This window comes from Botryllus schlosseri, chromosome 7 (assembly GCF_051294905.1).
Source record: "Botryllus schlosseri isolate E-star chromosome 7, Bs_hap1, whole genome shotgun sequence".
NCBI lineage: Eukaryota > Metazoa > Chordata > Ascidiacea > Stolidobranchia > Styelidae > Botryllus > Botryllus schlosseri.
Window position 1 is genome coordinate 4156157 of NC_137242.1, and position 19354 is coordinate 4175510.

Below are 19354 nucleotides of genomic sequence, written 5' to 3' on the forward strand. Positions count from 1 at the left end.
ATATATTGGTTCAAAAATATCAAACTATCACGAGAGAAGATAGGGATATTCTAGTGCGGCCGGTTTAGTTAAGACTAATTACAACTAAATGCCGGTAATCTATATATAAATCTAAATTTGTGAATTGTTACTATTCACTATTTTCAATTCTAATCTAATTTCTGGTTTTCCAGAAAATATACTACACGTATCATGTGAAACGAGCCAAGTCTGGCGTCGTATAGACATATCAGTATCAGTTAATTACTATTTTCATCATTTCGAAAGACCACAAAAACTGCGATACAATGAAAAGATAGGAAGGTGTCGGAACGACATGGAGTAATCTTTGAAATCAGACACCCACCTTGGCCTAGGCGAAGTAGAGAAGAGGCATGCACACTGAATGAATAGTAAAGCAGAGAATATAAAAGGCAACGACAAAATGAGGTATAGCATGTGGCGGAAGGCAAGATCGATGTGTTAGGTCGTGTCGTGGTCCGTTAATCCTGAAGGCTAACTTGTATGTCATCTAGAAGTAATTTCTTGTATATCGACTTGAATGCGGACATGTTTGACGACTGTCGGACAGCCGGCGAGATGCTGTTGGGGTTTGCTATTCTCACTCTCATGAGATATTGAGAATGAACTCAATTTGATATATATGAACTGAACTTGTTTTTTGTTGTCTTTCTTTTGGATTTTTGTTTTTGTGAAGTCAGTAATTCCAATCTAATTCGGAATAAAATTATGTAGCTAATTCGAAAATCTGAAAATATGCCTGTAGTACTTATTCAGTAGAAACTACTTTATTTTTACATGAATGTGAACGTTCTCGACGACTGAGTATCTTTTTATCACAGTTTCTGTTGGCATACTCGATAAAACTCATTCACGATGACTACCTACAAAATCGTAATGGTAAGACATGGCGAGAGTGAATGGAACAAACTTAACAAATTCTGCGGTTGGTACGACGCAGGCTTGAGCGAAAAAGGCTTAGAAGAAGCGTCCGCCGCAGGAAAAGCTTTAAAAGATGCCGGCTTAACGTTCGACCTAGCCTACACGTCAGTATTGACGAGAGCTATCGTAACCTTGGAAAAAGCATTAGAAGTCCAAGGTCAAAAGGATCTCGAAGTAAAACGCACCTGGAGACTTAATGAGCGTCATTACGGCGGACTAACTGGTCTGAATAAAGCAGAAACTGCAAAATTACACGGAGAAGAACAGGTTCAAATCTGGAGAAGAAGTTTTGATACACCACCACCTCCGATGAAACCAGACCATAATCATTACTCTGATATTGTCGACGATCCAAGATACGCAGACATGGACAAAGCTGATATTCCTATGTTCGAAAGTTTGGAGCTTACAATAAAAAGAACGCTACCATTCTGGAACGATGAGATCGTGCCGCAAATTAAAGCTGGAAAAAGCATCATAATATCAGCCCACGGTAACAGCCTGCGTGGTATTGTCAAGCATTTAGATGAAATGTCAAACGAAAGAATCATGACTTTGAATTTGCCTACTGGGATACCATTTGTATACGAGCTAGATGAAAATATGAAGCCCGTAGTATCGATGAAGTTTCTGGGAGATGAGGAAACTGTGAAAAAGGCGATGGAATCTGTGGCCGCGCAAGGAAAAGCGAAGTGAACCAACAATATTCATCGTAATAACTAGCAGTATACATTTCAAGTTCAGGTATCACAACAGTTGTGCCATCTTCCGTAAAACAATGCATGTCTAACCTGTTTTTTTGCGAAAATATATGTATAAATACTCGGTCTTTGTCTGCACTGCATGTATACTTCAGTCGGGATTGTGATATCAGGGATTTTGTATGTCGATTTGACTTGGATTCACAAGAGCGATGTATCAATAGCGGTCAAAATCCTATTTTGAAATCTGTTTGCATCGCGAGAGATAATATTAAAGAGTTATTGTTGAAAAAGTGGTTAAGGTTGCGATGCACTGCATTAATAGGAGGGCTACATTCAGGGTTGTAATGACTTGAGATTTTTCATTGACTGGACTTCACTCGAGTCATTTTTCTAAATATTGAAATCGACCCCAGTCGAATCACTTTGTGTATTGACTTGACTTGTATTCGAGTCATTGCGCATGACTCAAGAGATTGTATATGGTTTCATTCAAGTATGATGTAACAGGATCAATACTTGAAAAATAGGCCTATAAGCTTATCTGGTTATATAAACATGTCAAGAGCGAGAAAAATGATTAGGCTATATTATGAATGAGACGCCGTAGATATCACCCAAGAGTTTAATAACAGTCACTTCAACCCGACTTGAACTCGATATTGAATAATGAACACTATGACTCGGCAGTGAGTCATATTACTCAAGTCAAAACTTCATAAGATCGACTTATGACTTGGTGCAACCCTGGCTACCTTCTTGTCCAATTCTCCTTGATCAGTACGGAGATATATCCCGACCCATCAATAAATAGTATGATAGATAGAGCAGCCCCTTTACACAGTCAAAATCAGTGTCAAACTATGTGTGCAGAATCATGAAACTGCCTACCTCATGTAGCATACGACTTCTTTCAGCATAACTGCATACCTGACCTGGCCACCACACCAATCTTCATCAAATCACCATCGTACCTTCACATTTTATTGAGAGTTCATAATACACAATTTCAATGCATGTAAGCAATATAACACAAGCTATTGAGAATAAAAAAACAGTAATAACGGAACACAGAACTTCAGTAGCGACCAACATCCGTGTTTGCTACATTTATAGCCAGACTGAATCTTGATTAATCAACAATTTATGAAATGGTTGTAGGTTACTGAGGACGCTTACAACCTTAAAATCAAACGTTCATAATGGTCTGGTCTATTCTATGGGTCCTGTCTGAGTGATTAAGTAGTGCAATGTAACTTATAATGCAAAACATTCCTAGTGAACCTCCAGCAACACACACACGACAAAGGATGGTCGCTCCTTTGACGCTACATTTTCTAAAAATTCGAAGGGGCTGATAAATGGGACTTATGCTGGCGAACATATAACATCAGGAGCGTATTCGTGGTGGGTATAACGGTACACGCCAGCAGATACTACTTCTGTGATATCTTAGTGAAATGCATACTCATGCTGAAATTCTCACATCACATAACACTTCGTTTCGAGTCAAATTCATATTAAAAGTGGATCCCATACGCTACAATCAAACTAATCAAGCTTGTGAATTCGTAAATGTATGATGGTGAAATACCTCAAGACCTCTGAGAGGAACACTGCTTGTGACTTATTACCTAAGCTTGAAGAGATTGATAGTTATAATATAGCCTGGACTGTGAAATCTATTCAATAATGAATTGAACGTAATGATAACAGTCAAGTTGGTAGTTACATGAAAATGGAACTATAACATCCCGGGCGAGCCTCGGTACTGAGATCATGAAAATCTGAATTTTTCAGCAGTGAAATCTGACAAAAAACTCTTAAATCCTGTCGTTTGGAACGCCAGCGTCATTTTAGTCGACAAATATTTCAGGATTGTCACCATGTTTAGTTTGACACTATCCTTAAAAGTAAGGTTGCAATGAAGCACACATCGTAACATCAGCAGCAAAGATCTCAACATGCTACCAAGGCATTGCACGATTACACGGGCTGGTCACCCATAATCACCCGCGTACAAGGCATGTAGTGAACATAAAAGATTCCTATGTAAAGGACGTCACATTCAAATATTTGCGACGATGGTATAAAATTGCAACATGCTGTTTCCACGTATAAGACGCAGAGATGGAGTCTACATGAAAAGAATCGGGTCTTATAATACACAATTTCGGTGTAGGGAAACCGGTGAAAAACCTATCTTCAAGCCCCACCGACATAGTAAATCAATGACACAAAGTATAATCGAGAAGACAGTGGAAATATCACTCCACAAAGCAAAAAAACGACTCGTTTCCAGTAGATAGAGATGTACAGGATCCACATTTTGGATTCTGGCGGCCTGCAAGTTTTCTGAAACCAGATTGCATCAGGACAGCATTCTACATTTCTTGTTCTAGGGATAATTGGAATATAAATCACAATTTTTAAAGCCGGATTTGGACATGAAATGTCCTGTAATCTACGATTTTCATGTGAATTTATGCAAAAGTTTCATCGCCGACGATCTTTCTGCGAGTGCAGACGTGAAGTCTCACGTTGGACGACCTTTCTCTCATAATTGCGAATATAGTCCTACTCAATTCTGTAACTTTATCGTATTTGTAATCCTCAGGAGGGGGCACCAACACTAAAAACAAGTAATCGACTGACAATAAACTGCGCGAAGTGCTAAGATATATTTCAAGTCAAATAAATCTTCCACGAAATATTCTACTTCATGGTCACATACGAAGATCTACGACGAACGGGGCATCCCAAATTTCGCAGTCGGACTAATCAAGTTTTTGCTGGGCCTTGCAAATTCACAATGAATTGCCTGGATAATTTATTTTTAGATATTATAAATAATGTCGAGAATTACCTCGCGGGCCACGGGTTGGCAGCCTCTGCACGAACATCAGCAAGATTTGATAAAGCGTATTACAGCGTTCAAAACATGTCGTAAAACGCTACGCACGTTATTGAATACATTTCTGGACCGACGTGATCTTAACACAGCATTGTCACCAGCACAATGAAATGAAATGGTCGAAAATATACCAAATCATCTTGAATGGATTTCAAAATGTCAAATCTGTCCACATCTGCAGCGTTCAGAGCTATATTTTAGTATCCAGATTCCATTTTAGCAAACATGTTTGAATCCAGACCACAATAAACCATCACCCGTACATCTCCACCGACTGGCAATCGATATAGCGACAGAAAGACAGATACAGATCAGTGGTTAGAGCAATTGAATAATAACTTCGAAGCGAGCTCATCACACGACTGCCGCACGCGATCGGCTTTGCGGAAATCAAAATATTCGGTAAGAAAGTAACATGGAAACGCGTTCATCTCGCCAGGGCTGTGATAAGACTCGAACAGGTTTCGAAGAATTCCATGGTGTGGTGTATGGCGGGCGGCTTTAAAGTCGCCCGCAAGCGATCAGGAGACTGTCGGCCTTTGTTGCTGGAAACGTCTACCGGCGATCCGACGATGACTGCGTCGTCGACTGTAGTTGGAAAAAACAGAAATTAGAACACAAAACTTTGGTAATAACAGGGTTGTAACGACCCAAGTCACGATTTTTTGGTGACTCGACTTGACTCGAGACTAAGGACGGCCAAGACAGACATTTCATTGTAGCTTCAAGAATAGTAAAGTCACCACGTTATTGGTATTTCGTCTATCAGTACTGATACTTGGAAAATAGGGCCAGAGACTGTTAGAACTGAGAAATATTACTATATTATGAATGTGAGCCACTCTATATCACTCGAGCAGAGTTGAAAAGAGTGGTTTGAACCGGACTGAACTCAAAACTGAACAGCGAACACAATGACTTGGACTCAAGTCACAACACTATGACTCAACTGTCTACTCACTGACCGAGACTCGAACTTGTCTCGCTGGTAAATTGAAAATGACTCGACTTGACTCGAGTCAAAACTATGAACGTGAGATTGACTTGTGACTCGTAACCTTGTGACTTGGCTTCAACCCTACCGAACAACAATAAATATATAATAAAAAATAAAATTTGAAGAGACTCTTGAACAGTTGCAATATAATTGAATAATATATTGATATTGCAATAAACACGGATATTTTCGGCTGACACTCATCAGGGGTAATCGTCAGCAATTGAGTAGACAATTCACTACAGTGTAAATTGCATTTAATTTTGTGTTGCGATTGACTAATGTCCTGCTGTAAATTTCCATCTATATAATAATACTAAAAAGTGGTGATGCAATTCGAGCCAAATTTTCAGTATCTGTTTTGAATCGGCTGCGATTTGACTCAAACGGCCAAGACGACATTTCATTGTAATTTCAAAAAGACTTAAAGTAACCACACTCTTAACATTTCGTCTAATGGTACGGATACTTGAAAATGTGACCAGAAACTGCTTGAAGTGAGGAAAATTAGGATATTTTAAATGCGAAGTATTCGATATCACCACACAGAGTTATAAAGAGTGGGTTTAACAAGGCTTTCACTGGAAACTGAGCAGTCAACACAAGGAATTGAACTCGGACTGGAACCTCTGCTTGATGACTTGGACTCGGACTTGACTCGGTGGTGAAGTGAAAATGACTCGACTTGACTCGAGTCAAAACTATATGAGTGAGATTGACTTGTGACTCGGAGCCATGTGACTTGGTTACGACCCTAGTAATCGTCAACAACTAGTACGGAATTGAAAAGAACATTGTACCGGTATATCAAAAATTGCATCACCAATTGCGATGTCACCGGCATGTAAATTCGAATGATCAATGTGAACAGATAGCTTAAGCTCAATGTACTATTTTTAGATGAAACAAAAACTTAGTTGGCGGATTTTGATAGAAGTCAACTCCGAGGCAGACAAATGAAATTCTCCACTTGTTACAGACGATTACCACTGTAGAGTGTCATCCGAAAACAGTCAAGTATGTTTCAATATGAATATAGTATTCGATTGTATACCGTTATTGATCAATTTTACCTCCGGAAACCCATTTAAAATAAGATTTGGACTCGTGTTTCTACAATTCCTGAACTTATCAAGTTTCACTATCTGCTCTCGTCGTAAGATAGCATTTCAGAAGCAATTCGCAAATTCTAGCTTACCGTCAATTGGCATGTGTGTCGGCAGAGAAGAAGGCGTGCCAGAAAAGCTTGTCGTCTGCGGTCTGGCGCGCGGCGTCTCTTCGCAAAAATTCGCCTCCAAGCTCTGAGGCGCGTTTTCCGCGAGGCTGCTGAAGTCCAGCAGGTAGCTCTTGTAGTCGACTTGGTAAAGCTGCAAATCAAAAAAAAGGCGGTGTGTTTTCTGGAATCTTCAACATTACTCAGGAGTGAACATGAAAAACATCTCCTAGACCAGGGGCGGCCAACACGCGACGTGTGAAGTCATATTTTGCGGCCCGCGACCTGATTAGAGATTCAGGAAGAACGCTTAGTGAAGCATTTAGAAATGCTGAAATTGATTTCAGTTTGAAAATATTGTCGTTGATGTTCAAAGAATGTTATTCTGCTGTGCCAAACATCACTATTCCTCACTAGATACGGTTTCTACAATGGTGATAGCATTCCGTGGAGGAAGAATTAGCTGATATGAACGGGCATATTGCCTCGGCGTGCACCCATGTTAGAGAGTTTAAAAAATGTGGTTAGTAAATTGTCAGGCATTGATCGATATTGAATTCATGTGGCCGGCAGCCTGTTTTGAGTTGGCGACCCCTGTTCTAGACACAAGTATCTTCAAGTCGAGTGCTATTCACCTCTTTCTCCTGATATATATATAGAATATGTATTCTGTGTGTGAAATTTTGTATTTTTGATAGATGTACGACATCCTACACTGATTTGTTTACTATTTTATGACTTGTGGTGGACACACTCCATCGACTAGATCTGTTGACTCATGAAAATGTCATCATCGGAATTGATGTCTTCAAAGACTGAAAGTCATGCAATCACAAGATATCTGAACACTCAAATTTGTGGAAGACGACGGCAGGAATCGGTATCTAGGCTACGAATTGATACATCTGTTTCCTAGAGAGCAGTATATTCGCGTGTAACTCACCTGTAAATTCACTTTGTTTACATGACCGCTGACTGGGTTGGTCCTTCGCACCCTAACGTGATAAGGCGTTATCACTTTCCACTCGAATTGAAGCTTCCTCATAGCCTTGAATACCTGTCATATAAGTAACGTTTACGGACTCCGAAAGGGAAAATAAGTAGGGAAGAATAAGTAACCGAGTGTTCTGATTCTGAACCAAGTGTTCAAGTATCACTATTATAACGTTGTACGAGCATTGAAGATATGAGAAGTTAAAATAGGTACCTTTCGCGCAACCACAAAGACGATAATGCCAGTTTTAAACCATAAAGAGATAATTTGGTATTTTTCATTGGACTTTGTGACAATGACAATGATGAAATGTCATTTCCGCTAACATGCAGTAGGATAGTTCAAAATTTTTTCAAATATATTCAAAAATTGCTACTGGTTGGAATTGAGCCAAATTTGGTATGCCGCATGTTTTTCAGGCAGGCAACCAACAATTTAATCAGTGAATCCCCGGAATCCTGAAAAAAAACTAGTTTTGAACAACCCTAATGTGTAGCTTTGTAATGCATGTTTTGTACTACACGATGTGATACGATCAATCGAGGTTTCAAGGCTACCACGTTGAGAAAAAAGCATCGAAACTATAATTCTATAAGCAGGCGCGTAGCCAGCCGAAAAATATGGGAGGGGTTTGAAATAAAATGGGCGGGGTTTCGATTTTTATAGCATCAATTCATTAGAGTTAAGTAATGCGTAAATGACGATTATACAATCGCCTCGCGTTGACGAACTTACGCGTATGATAAGCTTGCCAACGTGTCTGTGGAAGTGCAGTCAATTAGCGAGTCCCTGATTTCTCGCGAACAATTAAATGCGCGAGCTTTCTCAACGCGTGTTACGCGCATCATCAACGCATATTACGTAGCCTCGGCGACGATTTGCACAAGTCAAAATGTCCGAGTTGCTATGGAATCTGTTCTATAATGGCACCGATTTCAGGTGGTTCAATTTCAAACCTTTCTCATCTTTTATAACTCAAGCATTGACACACATCTTCCGAAGTTATGTTCAAGTATTAGCGAAAATCAATTACGTATGTACGCAGTACGCACGCACAGGCAAATGTTTGCGGTCGATTGCGGACATTCGATGTCATTCAGTTTAGCGATGTCACTCTTTATTCACAATCGCAAATCCGCATACAATCCATCGAGAGATAGGAGCCAAAGCATGCTAGGCCCGAGACGCGATCGTTAGGCTAGCGATGATATCTTTCGTATCAGGCATATTGCAGGTGCGATTGTTGTGTAGGCCAACGATGGTGTATAGTTCGCACTGGGCCTGTTGCAGATTATGCGATTCTTCAAGCCAGCGGAACTAGGCTTGTTGGAGACGTGATAAATCAGGCTAGCAACGATTGCTGAGCGCGCACCGGCGCGACATACAATTTCGCAATCATCTCAGCTAGATCGAGTCTCGTTAAGTTTTTGCAGTGCACAGCAAAATCTCTAATTGGTAACACGCTTGTCGCCAATTGGCCGCGGCCGCGCGCAAGCCTGGCCTGGCTGTGTTAGAGGAAGTTAGCAAAAATTGTTCGCGTAGATTGAAGATTGCCGTTTGAATGCAGTGTTCTTCAGATAACCTGTTGCTATTTCTTTGTTCTTTGTTCATATTAAACCGTCAAATTGTAGATCAAAGTTGTGTTGCCGTGTATCGGTGAATGCGTGAGATTAAGCATCTAATTGTTGAAGCATAAATCTAATAGAGTTTTAGATTAGATTAGATCGCGGACCACCCGACAATTACGAATTACGCGTCGCCAGTGAGGTGAATACTGCAATACATACGATATCATTAGTATTGATTACGCGCGTTCAGAAAAGCGACGAGTTGAGTATAGTGCCCTTCCACTTGACTACTGCGAATACATTATACGAGATAATTTACCTTGTCTCCCTTGCACGCACATGAAAAAAGCTCTCTCGCATGGACTGTACACACGAGAGAAGACACGAGAAAAAAGTCATCATATGTATCGGTCATACCATTGCGCAAGAGCGTGCTACAAATTAGCTAGTGCTACTGACCGACGAAATATTGAAATGAATCGAGGGGGGTTTCGCGTAAAGGGAAGGGGTTTCGCGTTTCAAAAGGAGGGGGTACTGACCCCCGAAACCCCCCCCCTGGCTACGCGCCTGTCTATAAGTCTTTGTGGAGAGGGGTGTACGATTCTCTCAGAACTCGGCTCGAACCATTACAATTAATGCTCGATTCGGATTCGAGATTTTTCCGATACCAACCTCGTACATGATATCCCTGGGTTTGCTTTGGGACCGGATGCCCAGGTGCCATTTTGCCCGCTTCATGGAGGTGGACCGGTTTCTGGGATTGCCCGCCGGGTCGTTGGCGGGAGGAAGACCGGTCGGGACAGAGTCCAAAAAGGGGGCGATGCGTTCCGGGTGATGTATTGAATTTCCTCCGCTACCGATATTGATGTTGGCCGCGCTCGGACTCTGGGCCAGGAAGAAATCCGGGGCTTGGCTGTATATGATCTGAACGAAAAATTTAAGCGGTGAATCGTTAATCTCTGCACGGAGATACGACAGTTACGGCATCATCAGCTGCAGTGACAAAATACAGTAGATATTCAAAAGATAATTTATTAAATAATGAAAAATGAAATTTGAAATGTTTCTATGCTCTAATTGTAATTATAATGTAATTTCTGAATTCCCTGAAAATGCTAAAGAACTATATAGTGCGAAACGAGTCAAGCTTGGCGTACAAAGACTTGCCATTCTCGTGCCTATGAGAATGAAGTTTTATTTGATATGAGCTGAATTTGATTTTTCTTGCATTTTTTCCTAATTCGGAAATGAAATTTTGCAAATTCAGCAATTGTAATCTAATTTGAAAAAACTGTAGCTATAATTCTAATTCAAATCGATTCGGAAAAGAATTTTCTCGTCCAACTCCGCTCTGATGAGTGAACAAACAAAGATATTCACCTTATTATCGATAATGAGATGGTAAGCGACGTTCAGGGGGTCCTCCGGGCCGTTATGTCCGAGCGCGTGGTACACCTCCTGCTCGGTCACGTCGAATTTCTTGCACACCTCGGCCAACGCGTCTTCGTCAATCGTGTCGCTACTTCCAGAGTCGTCCGGGAACAGATAGCCTGGCAGGCCTTGCTGGAACCACGGGCATCCGCGGATGTCTTCGATGGTGGCGCGTTTCATCGGGTCCACCTAATCGGAAGTCATTTTAGAATAGTCTACATTCGCAACGCCATAGTTTTTCCAGAATAAAAAGTACTTCTACTTTTCCTCATGCAGTTATAACTTGAGATTACTTCTACTCAAACAGTTTTAGGCAAAACTATTTACTTTTTACAATTTGCACTTTGAAAATTAGAAAGTAGTTCTAAACTTGCACTACTTAGTACTTACTCAAGGGCTAAACGGTTTGCGCCTATAAAAATTGGATAGTTCCATCAGCTACACACTAAATTTGAAGTTTCAGGTCATTTTCATGATGAATTACGACTAGGGCAAGTTTTTGTTGCAGTTAAATCCGTGGAAAGTTGCATTTATTTTTGATAAAAGTTGCAGTAAAAAGTCGCATTCATTTTTTCACAAAAGCTGCACTAAAAGACCACATTTTGCTCGGTTGACTAAAAAAAATCAACCTTCCAGTCCCACTCCCAAAATACAGTTTACCGCATTCTCTATTGATTGACTAAAAATAAAAAAAAAAAGGTAAACTTTCCGGCTCAGATCCCGAAATACCCGTAAAAGCGTTACTTCAGTGCTGATTTACGATATTTCAGTAGAATTTGGCCGTGTATTTCACCAAAATTCTCAAAAAACAGTGACATATACTGCCAAATACTTCCAGTAAAAAGTTGGTTGCATGAAAAATCGAAAAAAAGTTGCAAAATGTTGCATGAAAAAAAATGGAAAAAAATTGCAAAAAGTTGCACTATAAGATTCCTTCAAACAGCTTAAAATAGCATTCTACATATCTTACGAGTATTTAGGAAGCTGCCGGAAGCTGTAAAAAAAAAGTTGCAAAATTTGCAAAAACTCGCCCTAATTATGACACATTTACATCCACTTTCACATCACTAGATTTCTCGTGCGCCAGTTAAAAATTCCACCCATAAATCAATTTCCAGGACCACAGAAATATAGCCTACATCGCAGTATCAGACCAAAACGAAATGAAGCATATTTCGTACACAAAAACACAGGAAGAAGTTGAACATCCTACCCGCAGCATATGTTTGATGAGGCTGGCAGCGCCCTTGTCCAAATAATGCGGTATGTCGAAGACTCCGCTGCGAATCTTGCGAAATAAACTAGGAATATGTTCATCGTCAAACGGCAGGGTCCCGCAAAGTAGAGCATAAAGGATCACACCGCAACTCCAGACATCGACTTCTGGCCCGGCATACAGTTTCCCTAAAATAAATCGGTGCGCAGTGGTGAGTGAAAATGAAAATAGCATAAAAACTATAATTCTCGTTGATAAATTAACTCTTAGCGGCAGATAGCTTTTAATTTCAGTAGTCGAAAAATTCATCTCTAACTACTTGAGAAGAATCCTAGGTTGTAACCAAGTCACAAGGCTCCGAGTCACAAGTCAATCTCACTTTTATAGTTTTGACTCGAGTCAAGTCGAGTCATTTTTAACTCACCACCGAGTCAAGTCCGAGTCCAAGTCATTGGGCAAAGGTTCGAGTCCGAGTCATGGTATTATGACTCGAGTCCAAGTCATTGTGTTAATTGCTCATTTTCCAGTTAAAGTTTTCTTAAACCCACTTTTTATAACTCTGTTTGGTGTTATCGAATGGTTCGCATTTATAATATACTAATTTTCCTCACTTTTAGCAATTTCTAGTCGCATTTTCAAGTACCAGTGCCAATAGATGAAATCCCAATAGGGTGGTTACTTAGCTATTCTTCGAAATTACAATGAAATGTCAGTCTTGGCCGTCTGTGTCTCGAGTCATATGACTTGGTTCGAGTCATACGCAATGACTCAAGTCCAAGTCGAGTCAATACAGAGATTGACTCGAGTCGAGTCATTTCCAATGTTGACAATATGACTCGAGTCAAGTCGAATCATCAGAAAATTGCGACTCGAGTCATCACAACCCTGGTAGAATCATAAAAAAATACTCAATTAAGATTTCAGTACTCGAATCATTGTACCAGCCACAATATCCTGAGTAGACACATAAAAAGTGCTAAAAATTGACAATAGTGGAGGTCTGGAGGATTTGGAGGAACACTTTTCGATTTAGATAAGAAAGTATACTAGACATGACATTTCCGCGATTTCACTGAAAATTTCAAAAATTCTCACCTGAAATCACCTCGGGCGCGGCGTAATTCGGAGATCCGCAGCTTGTGTTCAAAAACTCTCCGTCAGACATCATGTTGGACAGCCCAAAGTCGGCGATTCGAACGTTGCTGTTGCCGTCTAGCAGTAAATTTTCGGGCTTCAGGTCGCGATGAACAACTTTATGTCGGTGACAGTAATTCACGCCTGACAAAAGCAAAGTGTGGTTAGAAAGGAACCCACAATCAATAGATAGCTTATCTATATCTAAATCTACATATTTACGAATTATATATTACTGACTAAACTGACAGGTAAATTTCATAGCAACAGGAATCAGACTGTACTCCATGATCGAAGTATATCAGCCACATTACATTACAATATATTAGTATCTATAGTGAATTTTCCAAGTAACACCGGCATCGAATCATGTGCCTGGTGAAATTGTGCCAGCACTTAGTCAACTCGCAGTCAGAGTTGGTTAAAGTAGTTTGCGCTGACAGCAGGCTACTCAACTAGAATAGGACGTTGTATATATTTGTCCTTGATGTTTTTCTGCGGCATATACACCGACTCATGATATACATACAAACGATCTGTGCAAATGCATACCATGAGTGCACGATGTGCAATTGTGCATATGCCGCTGGACAAGGAAGACGGAGATATAGCCTTGTAAGGCTTTTTAAGTCTTGCACCACCCCTCCACGCCAAGCGGGGAAGTCATGGATACCAGTGTTACTACAAGATCAACAAGTCAGACGCTCCACCATTACACTATCTTGTCGGAAGTACAAGATGAGTCTCTGAAAAGGACCACATACTTTTAGCAATTGATCAGAGGTGGTTCATTTAAAAATTGCATTACATGCATCTTCTTGGCTTACACAAAATGACCCATTACGCTACGAATAGGTGCAATGTGCATTATTTGAAAATATAGGCTATTCAGCTACCACGACACTAGTGCTCTTTCGGCCTACCGAGGTGCTCTATGAAAAACGAATAAGGACAACATAAGAACTCATGTCAAAAATAAGGACAAATCTGAGAAATCAGAATGATATGGCAACCCTGGATTTAAGCCTACCACTTCGTTGCCAAAGCAGAAGAATCCATATTTCATGTAGTTAGCAACAACTATGGACTTGAACTGTGAATAATATATTTACCGGAAATGATCTGCTGGAAGAATTTCCTCGCCTCATCCTCCTTCAGCTTTCCGTTCTTCACAATATAATCAAACAGTTCTCCGCCAGGCACGTATTCCATAACCATGAAAATATCAGTGGGCGTGCTGAACACTTGATACAGCTTGATGATGTGCGGGTGACGGAAGAGTTTCAAATTCTGAATCTCTCTCTTTATCTTTCCCACCACGTCGAGGGACTTGATTTTGTTGCGGTTCAGGATTTTCACGGCCACTTTATGCTCGGTGAGCTTGTGGGTGGCGATTTTCACTTTGCCGAAAGTGCCGACGCCAAGCGTGGAACCAAGCACGTAATGGCCGATTCTCATCGACTGGGCTTGGTTGGACATTGCTTTGTTCTCGAATTTGGCTAGTTATACTAATTAAGCTGTTGATAACAAGAAATATTGTTGAACCCCATCCCTAGAATGCAGAGGTGGCCAGTAAATAAGTACTCAAGTACGTATTGCTAACTTGCATTACTACAGTGGTTAGATTTATACACGACTCCCACTTCCATCCGAACTGTTTTTCAAGAAAACTGCTCAACAGTATTCTTGTGGTTTGGATATCAAAAAGTAAAAAGTAGTTTTTGGATAAGTTTGCGTCATTTTCATATGTAGAGCTTTGTGGGAGTCCAGAATGTGCATGAAATAACCTCTGTAGCATGGCAGCTAAATATTTTTTCAGCCGTTGTCCATATATTTAGTGTTTATTAGTCATGTTGCATTAGCCGTAAAGATGCATCTTGACTGCTAGAAGTATGCGAACCAAAATTCATATTTTAAACTACTTACTAGGATATTTTAGACCTCCCATGTTTTGCTTCCACTTCAAGTAGTTCATAGTTGTAAATTTTTTGCAGTTGAGTAGACATTTACAGCATTACTTCTACTTCAGTAGCAATGCTACTACTTTGGTCACCTCACCTCTGCATGGCGTATCTGCTGGATAACTCAAATTAAACCAAATCTATAGGATAGGCTATACATAAAAACAAGTTCATTTAGAAATCAATCATAGGATCCGATGAAGTCATCCACAACAAGTATTGCAACAAAGAATAATGTGCTTTGAATCACTTTCTAACCCCATGGGTATGAGATATGACTCTATTGATCGATCTGAATTGTAATAACACTGTAATACAAGTTGCATAGGACTTAGTGTATTACACGATGAGCAACGAGAAACAATCAGTAAGCCTAGCAAAGCAGGTCACTAAGTCCAAGCAAGAATGTTTTTGCTATGCAATACTTCACTAAATGTCAGGTATCAATATTGGGACTTAAGAGATTTACAAATAGCAGGCGATGTGCATGCCAGACCGAAAACAAGATTTATTGAACTATTTTCAAAATCGTCATGTCCACCCAAATTTCCAAACTAACACTTCCAAAGAATTGTAGATGAAATGAAAAAGAGTCGTTTTCACAAGTGTATAACAGCAATTACAGTACTTCGAAGAAGTAAGCCTAACGGCGCTAATAGCCGTCTGTACACCTGACAAGTGACAAAATTAACCTACTTGATGATTGTTCCGCAGTACTGGCAAAAATATGCTATTCGTCATATATAGTAGAATAATAACACTGATTTACTTATTGAGATGTACGGTTCAACATGAAGTATTTCAGGATGATTAGGTGAACTTCATCTGAGAATGTTCTATTATGATCAACTCTTGTTCCATCATAATCAATTCTACGAATTCTATGTCTTGCACAGTTTATCTCATATTTTACATAACTGGAAAATGCAAGCTTGCATATTTAAAAGCTTTCGATCCAATTACGGACTGACATAGCCTACTGTATCATTTCAGCTTGGCCTTATTTCAAAGTTGATAACAAAATAAGAGGTTCATAGGCTATTATTATACTGAAATATTTAATTAGGCCTGGCCTAGCAATCCTAAACCTATGATGTAATGTCTGGTACTGTTGAGCATTAACAAATAAGCTATTGATACATATTATATACCAGGCTATGCTCACATGATAGACCTAATATAAAATAGATCAATTTATTACCGGTATGTATGTATGATTTATCATTATATAAGATTGATTAAAGAATTCGTATTGCATTACTATCAAGAAGTAATGCCATATCGGCAGTTAATTTAAGTCCGATGTATCATGCTATAGAATATATATTTTATACATGACGGCTCATACTGATCATTAGTCTCATACAACAATAAAACATCTGTTTACTTATCATGAAATCGAATCACTTTTTAAGCCATTGCCTTAGTAAAGACACATACACCTGCAAAAATTTCAACAATGAAAATTTGAATAAGATAGCCTTTTAGTACATTTTTTGATGATGACCAAATACGGAAATGTCTTAAAAGGAGATCACAGGATGAATTGAAAGAAGGTTTCAAAGTGAATAATCGTAAATTGTATGGCAAAATCATAAGCACAGAGGTAAAAGCTCCTGTTGAAAATGAATAGTCAACAACTTCGCTCAAGTGGAATTGTTGAATTTTGATCATAACAACAAATTGCAGTAAACATTAAAATAGAACAGCTTAAAACATAAACAAATATGCCTAGTCAAAGTAGATAACCACATTAAGCTTGAAGGGTTATTTGTAAAAAGCAGACAATAACATCAACTTTAAAAATTACATAATAACACGAACAAGAAGGCCATAACTGATATAGGACGTCTTATAGCCCTGCAAAAAGGTCGATTTCAAATCGTTTTCTGCGACTATGACACAAGGAATTACTAAGTTTACCATGAATGAGATGGTGACAGTGGCAAGCAATAAATCTTCAACCACAGTTTTATAGGCTGTTAAAAGTTCTTCAGCAAATATTGCATTATTTTTTATAATCCTAGTCTGCAGCAATTGAGTAGGCTAATTCTCTTGGTCAACATTCTAGAACAGCTCAATGGAGCTTATCAGGAAATATAAAATTGATCCTATTTGAAATCAGTTTTCAAGCCCAGGCATCATCTATTAATTATTCCTTGGTTTATATATCGTAGAATCAATGTCACATGTTTGATAACAAGTAGGCCTATTATATAATCAGATCGTAAATTACTAGCTTATGAACCCGTGCAATTGGTGCTTAAAAGTATAGACTGAATAATTATAATTGCCATATATATTAAAATTCAATGTTACCGTAGTTCGTACGCATAATAATATTCCTCTAGCATTCCATAGTTAATCATTTTTCACCACAGTATATTATTGTTCCAGTTACTCTACGAAAAAAATAAGAAATGCATTCAAAACAAATAATATTATTTCAGTACATTCTCGATAATAGTTATCAACTATTGTAAATACCGAAGGCCAATAAGAATGCCAATAAATTAATTGTTTCACGTTCTTCAAATTTGTGGCTACAAATTCGCTATGAGCCTATGTTAGGATAACCTAAATAGATCAAGTTAACTTCCCCTAGATCAGATTAATTACGAATTGCATAGGAAATGCTATTGGCTGGCAAGTACCGTAGCAATGCTAACTATAGTCCGAGTCGTATGCAACAAGATTGTGAATATATCCCTGACGAAGCGTGATTTCAAACTGACACAAAACTAGCACTATGAAGGAAGTTTAATGCGACTCCATTACACTTTTCGCTTCCACCACGTACCAGCAACAGAGCCCGCCGCTAACTTATGAGAAAACATTGGGGAAGAAAAAGGCACGCCGTTGATAAATATTGCTGTCAATACGTTGACGTCAGATGATAGATTTAACACTTACGACTGACCTCCAACGGTTTGTCCATCCTACGCAACACCTCCAGAACACCCCACGGCCCACAGACTAAGTAAACTGGGACCAAATACCAGGTGCGAGGGGGTAGTCTATTACGAAATGCATTTTTAAGTAATCAAGTAGCTTTTAGCTATTTGCGCTACTTACCCAGGCGTAATTTGCGGTTAACTACGTCCACTTAGGGTTGCTATATTATTTTTGTGACCAAAATTCCGGTAACTGTTTAGCGCCTCCTGGCGGGTTTTAAAATGAGCCATGTTTATATAGCTCAGTAGTATGAATTTGAATACATATGACGTCACACAAGCAATGCTTTGCCGAACGATTGTATACCAGAGTGGACCCACTGAGCTGGGATATAAACACTAGACATGCCACTCCCTTTTTGAGCATCACCAGGGTTTCTGGGTTTTTGTCCTTGAAATAGTATATGGGGTTTTTCAACATCGTGTTCGTCAGGTTAGTTTTACGCTCGAAAATCAATTATTTCATTAGTAAGATCATAATATCGTAAAATGCACGCACTTCAGTTCGTCGTTGTCGATGCATTTTGCAGTTATTGTAATGACATAGTCTTTTTGCGTTATTTTCACTTTAACACGTGATGAAGGTGCGGCGCTCCGAAAGCTCGTGTGATAAATAAAATTATTAATTTGCAAGTGGACGTGCAATAAGGTGTGAAAGCAACCAAGATCATATTTTTTTTTAGTCAACACGACAAGATTTCCAGTAAATATTTCCAAATCAACTGTTTTCAATTTTTGTCTACTAACTTACAGGCAGAGCTGGTCAGTAACGAAGTACTTCTACTTTTTCGAAGTATTCAAGTAGTTTTCCTCTACTTCTGGTACTTACTCAAGTAGATCTTTTTTCCGCTACTTCTACTTCTACTTCGTGATATTTTGTGAAATACTTACTTACTTTTCGCTATTTTCAGTTTGTCAAGTAGAAGTAGTTTAATCCTCCAATGAGAAAGATAGCCTAAGGAATTTCGGGGCTGTTTTCAAGTAGTACCATCATTTAATTTTCATAAAAGTCATGTAATATCCAGAATTTTCGTTGCGCTTCGCGCACAGTAGATATGGAGTGAGAAATATGTTTTAACGATAGTATCGCTGAATATAATTTGAATACCGGGTTGCGTGGTTCCGTTCACACCGCATTGTCGCCTATATCAAATATTTCATCACGGTAAGTATGGCCCCCCATAAAGTTTGAAATTACCGTTTCGCAATCTAGCAATTACCTATTATATCTAGCAGCTCATGACGTGTCCTAATCTGGAAAAATGGACTTCTACTTTTTTAACGTTAGACCCACCGTTAAAACTTTACTGGACAAAAGACATGAAATAT

General features: G+C 39.2%; 2 protein-coding genes across 2 annotated transcripts; one reads left to right on the forward strand and one right to left on the reverse strand.

Moving 5' to 3' along the window:
• Positions 1-811: 811 nt before the first annotated feature.
• On the forward strand, positions 812-1769 carry LOC145442749 (phosphoglycerate mutase 2-like). The gene has a single exon (XM_080320734.1). The coding sequence runs from the start codon at positions 877-879 to the stop codon at positions 1636-1638; it is 762 nt and encodes a 253-aa protein (XP_080176860.1). The 5' UTR covers positions 812-876; the 3' UTR covers positions 1639-1769.
• Positions 1770-2605: 836 nt separating this feature from the next.
• LOC145442746 (5'-AMP-activated protein kinase catalytic subunit alpha-2-like) lies at positions 2606-14808 on the reverse strand. Its single transcript, XM_080320730.1, has 8 exons — positions 14223-14808; positions 13072-13254; positions 11974-12164; positions 10710-10949; positions 10002-10253; positions 7711-7824; positions 6753-6921; positions 2606-5145 (listed from the first exon to the last, which is right to left on the reverse strand). Exons 1-8 carry the CDS (start codon positions 14587-14589, stop codon positions 4985-4987), a joined length of 1677 nt encoding a protein of 558 aa, XP_080176856.1. The 5' UTR covers positions 14590-14808; the 3' UTR covers positions 2606-4984.
• Positions 14809-19354: the final 4546 nt, after the last annotated feature.